Source organism: Lagopus leucura, unplaced genomic scaffold (genome assembly GCF_019238085.1).
Source record: "Lagopus leucura isolate 7727_CA_CO unplaced genomic scaffold, USGS_WTPT01 34046-0_obj-0_obj, whole genome shotgun sequence".
NCBI classification, from domain to species: Eukaryota; Metazoa; Chordata; class Aves; order Galliformes; family Phasianidae; genus Lagopus; species Lagopus leucura.
The window spans coordinates 837-3,246 of record NW_024968116.1 but is presented as its reverse complement, the minus strand read 5'-3'; the positions used below and the strand labels follow the sequence as shown (position 1 = coordinate 3,246).

The following is a 2,410-nucleotide window of genomic DNA, read 5'->3' as shown; positions in this document are numbered from 1 at the left end:
TGGGGTTATGGGGACATGGGTTTTGGGTATGGGGCTCTGCTGTGGGGTTATGGGGCTCTGCTGTGGGGTCATGGGGTCATGGGTTGGGGTATGGGGCTATGATGTGGGGTTATGGGGTCATGGGGGTATGCAGCTCTGATTTGAGGTTATGGGGTGATGGGTTGGGGTATGGGGCTCTGCTGTAGGGTCATGGGGTCATGGTTGGGGTATGGGGCTCTGCTGTGGGGTTATGTGGTCATGGGGGGGTATGGGGCTCTGATTTGGGGCTATGGGGTCATGGTTGGGGTATGGGGCTCTGCTGTGGGGTTATGGGGTCATGGGGGGGGTATGGGGCTCTGCTTTGGGGTTATGGGATCATCGGGGGGATATGGGGTTCTGTTTTGGGATAATGGGATCCTGGGTTCAGGCAACAGGATCCTGGGTTGGGGTCATTGGATCCCGTGGGGACATGGGGCTGAGCTTTGGGGCTATGGGATCACGAGCTGGGCTGATGGGATCCCAGGGGGATATGGGACTGTGGTTTGGGATAATGGGATCCCAGATTGGGGTCATGGGATCCCAGGGGGATATGAAGCTCTGCTTTGGAGTAATGGGATCCTGGGTTGGGATAACCGGATCCCAGGGCAGTATGGGGTTTGGTTTTGGGGTAACGGGATCCTGGGTGAATCTGGGACTCTGGTTTGGAATCACAGGATCCTGGGGGGATTTGGGATCCTGGGTTGGGATATGGAGCTCTGGTTTGGGATAACGGGATCTGGTCTGGGAAGCTGGGATACGGTATGGGGCGCCAGGATCTGCTTTGGGATCCAGGATCTGGCTTGGCACATTGGGATCTGCTTTGGGATCTGCTTTGGGATGCCAGGATCTGGTCTGGGATCTGGTTTGGAACGCCAGGATCTGCTTTGGGATCCAGGATCTGGTTTGCAATCTGCTTTGGGATGCCAGGATCTGGTCTGGGACATTGGAATCTGCTTTGGGATCTGGTGTGGGATGCCGGGATCTGCTTTGGGATATTGGGATCTGCTTTGGGATCTGCTTTGGGATGCCAGGATCTGGTCTGGGACATTGGGATCTGCTTTGGGATCTGCTCTGGGATGCCAGGATCTGGTTTGCAATCTGCTCTGGGATGCCAGGATCTGGTCTGGGACATGGGAATCTGCTTTGGGATCTGGTTTGGGATGCCGGGATCTGCTTTGGGATCTGCTTTGGGACACTGGAATCTGCTTTGGGATCTGGTTTTATTGGGATGCCAGGATCTGGTTTTGGATCTGCTTTGGGATGCCGGGATCTGGTTTGGGACATTGGGATCTGCTTTGCGATCTGCTTTGGGATGCCAGGACCTGGTCTGGGACATGGGAATCTGCTTTGGGATCTGGTTTAGGATGCTGGGATCTGTTTTGGGATCTGCTTTGGGATGCTGGGATCTGCTTTGGGATGCCAGGATCTGGTTTGGGATCTGGTTTTGGACGCTGGGATCTGCTTTGGGATATTGGGATCTGCTTTGGGATCTGCTCTGGGATGCCAGGATCTGGTCTGGGACATGGGAATCTGCTTTGGGATCTGGTTTAGGATGCCGGGATCTGCTTTGGGATGCTGGGATCTGCTTTGGGATCTGCTTTGGGACATTGGAATCTGCTTTGGGATCTGGTTTTATTGGGATGCCAGGATCTGGTTTGGGATGCCGGGATCTGCTTTGGGATGCCAGGATCTGGTCTGGGACATTGGAATCTGCTTTGCGATCTGGTTTGGGATGCTGGGATGTGGTTTGGGATCTGGTTTGGAATGCTGGTATCTGGCTTGGGACATTGCAATCTGCTTTGAGATCTGGTTTAGGATGCCAGGATCTGTTTTGGGATCTGCTTTGGGATGCCAGGATCTGGTCTGGGACATGGGAATCTGCTTTGCAATCTGGTTTAGGATGCCAGGATCTGGTTTGGCATCTGGTTTGGGACATTGGAATCGGCTTTGGGATCTGGTTTTGTTGGGATGCCAGGATCTGGTTTGGGATCTGCTTTGGGATGCCGGAATCTGCTTTGGGACATTGGGATCTGCTTTGGGATCTGGTCTGGGATGCCAGGATCTGGTTTGGGATCTGGTTTGGAATATTGGGATCTGCTGTGGGATGCCGAGATCTGCTTTGGGATGCCGGGATCTGCTTTGGGATATTGGGATCTGCTTTGGGATACTGGGATCTGGTCTGGGATGCCGGGATCTGGTCTGGGATGCTGGGATCTGGTCTGGGATCTGGTCTGAGACGCCGGGCTCGGGGCTGGGCTCACCGATGTACTCCTCCAGGTCGATGAAGCCGTCGCCGTTCTTATCGATGTCCTCCATCGTCTCCTGCAGGAAGGCAGCGGGGCCCACGTGGTGAGCAATGGGGGGACGAGGTGTGGGGCAGGGGGACGCGGCG

General features: G+C 55.0%; 1 protein-coding gene across 3 annotated transcripts; it reads right to left on the bottom strand.

Annotated features, from left to right (window-relative positions):
• Positions 1-317: 317 nt before the first annotated feature.
• On the bottom strand, positions 318-2,339 carry LOC122193462 (pollen-specific leucine-rich repeat extensin-like protein 1). Of its 3 annotated transcripts, none has more exons than XM_042894243.1 (3): positions 1,685-2,339; positions 1,137-1,316; positions 318-1,052 (listed from the first exon to the last, which is right to left on the bottom strand). In XM_042894243.1, the coding sequence occupies exons 1-3, from the start codon at positions 2,332-2,334 to the stop codon at positions 476-478; spliced, it is 1,407 nt and encodes a 468-aa protein (XP_042750177.1). In that variant the 5' UTR covers positions 2,335-2,339; the 3' UTR covers positions 318-475. The 3 variants fall into 3 exon arrangements, with proteins under 3 accessions (XP_042750177.1, XP_042750178.1, XP_042750179.1); XM_042894244.1 differs by having other exon boundaries at positions 608-980; positions 1,169-1,316; XM_042894245.1 differs by lacking the exon at positions 318-1,052 and having other exon boundaries at positions 1,223-2,339.
• Positions 2,340-2,410: the final 71 nt, after the last annotated feature.

Coding starts and splice junctions, on each gene's coding strand:
- LOC122193462 (XM_042894243.1), bottom strand. CDS start 2,334: ATGGAGGACATCGATAAGAACGGCGACGGCTTCATCGACCTGGAGGAG. Junction 1,317..1,684: donor TGGCATCCCAAAGCAGATCC/CGGCATCCCAAA, acceptor CAAAGCAGATCG/CAAAGCAGATCCCAATGTCC. Junction 1,053..1,136: donor ATTCCCATGTCCCAGACCAG/ATCCTGGCATCC, acceptor GTCCCAGACCAG/ATCCTGGCATCCCAAAGCAG.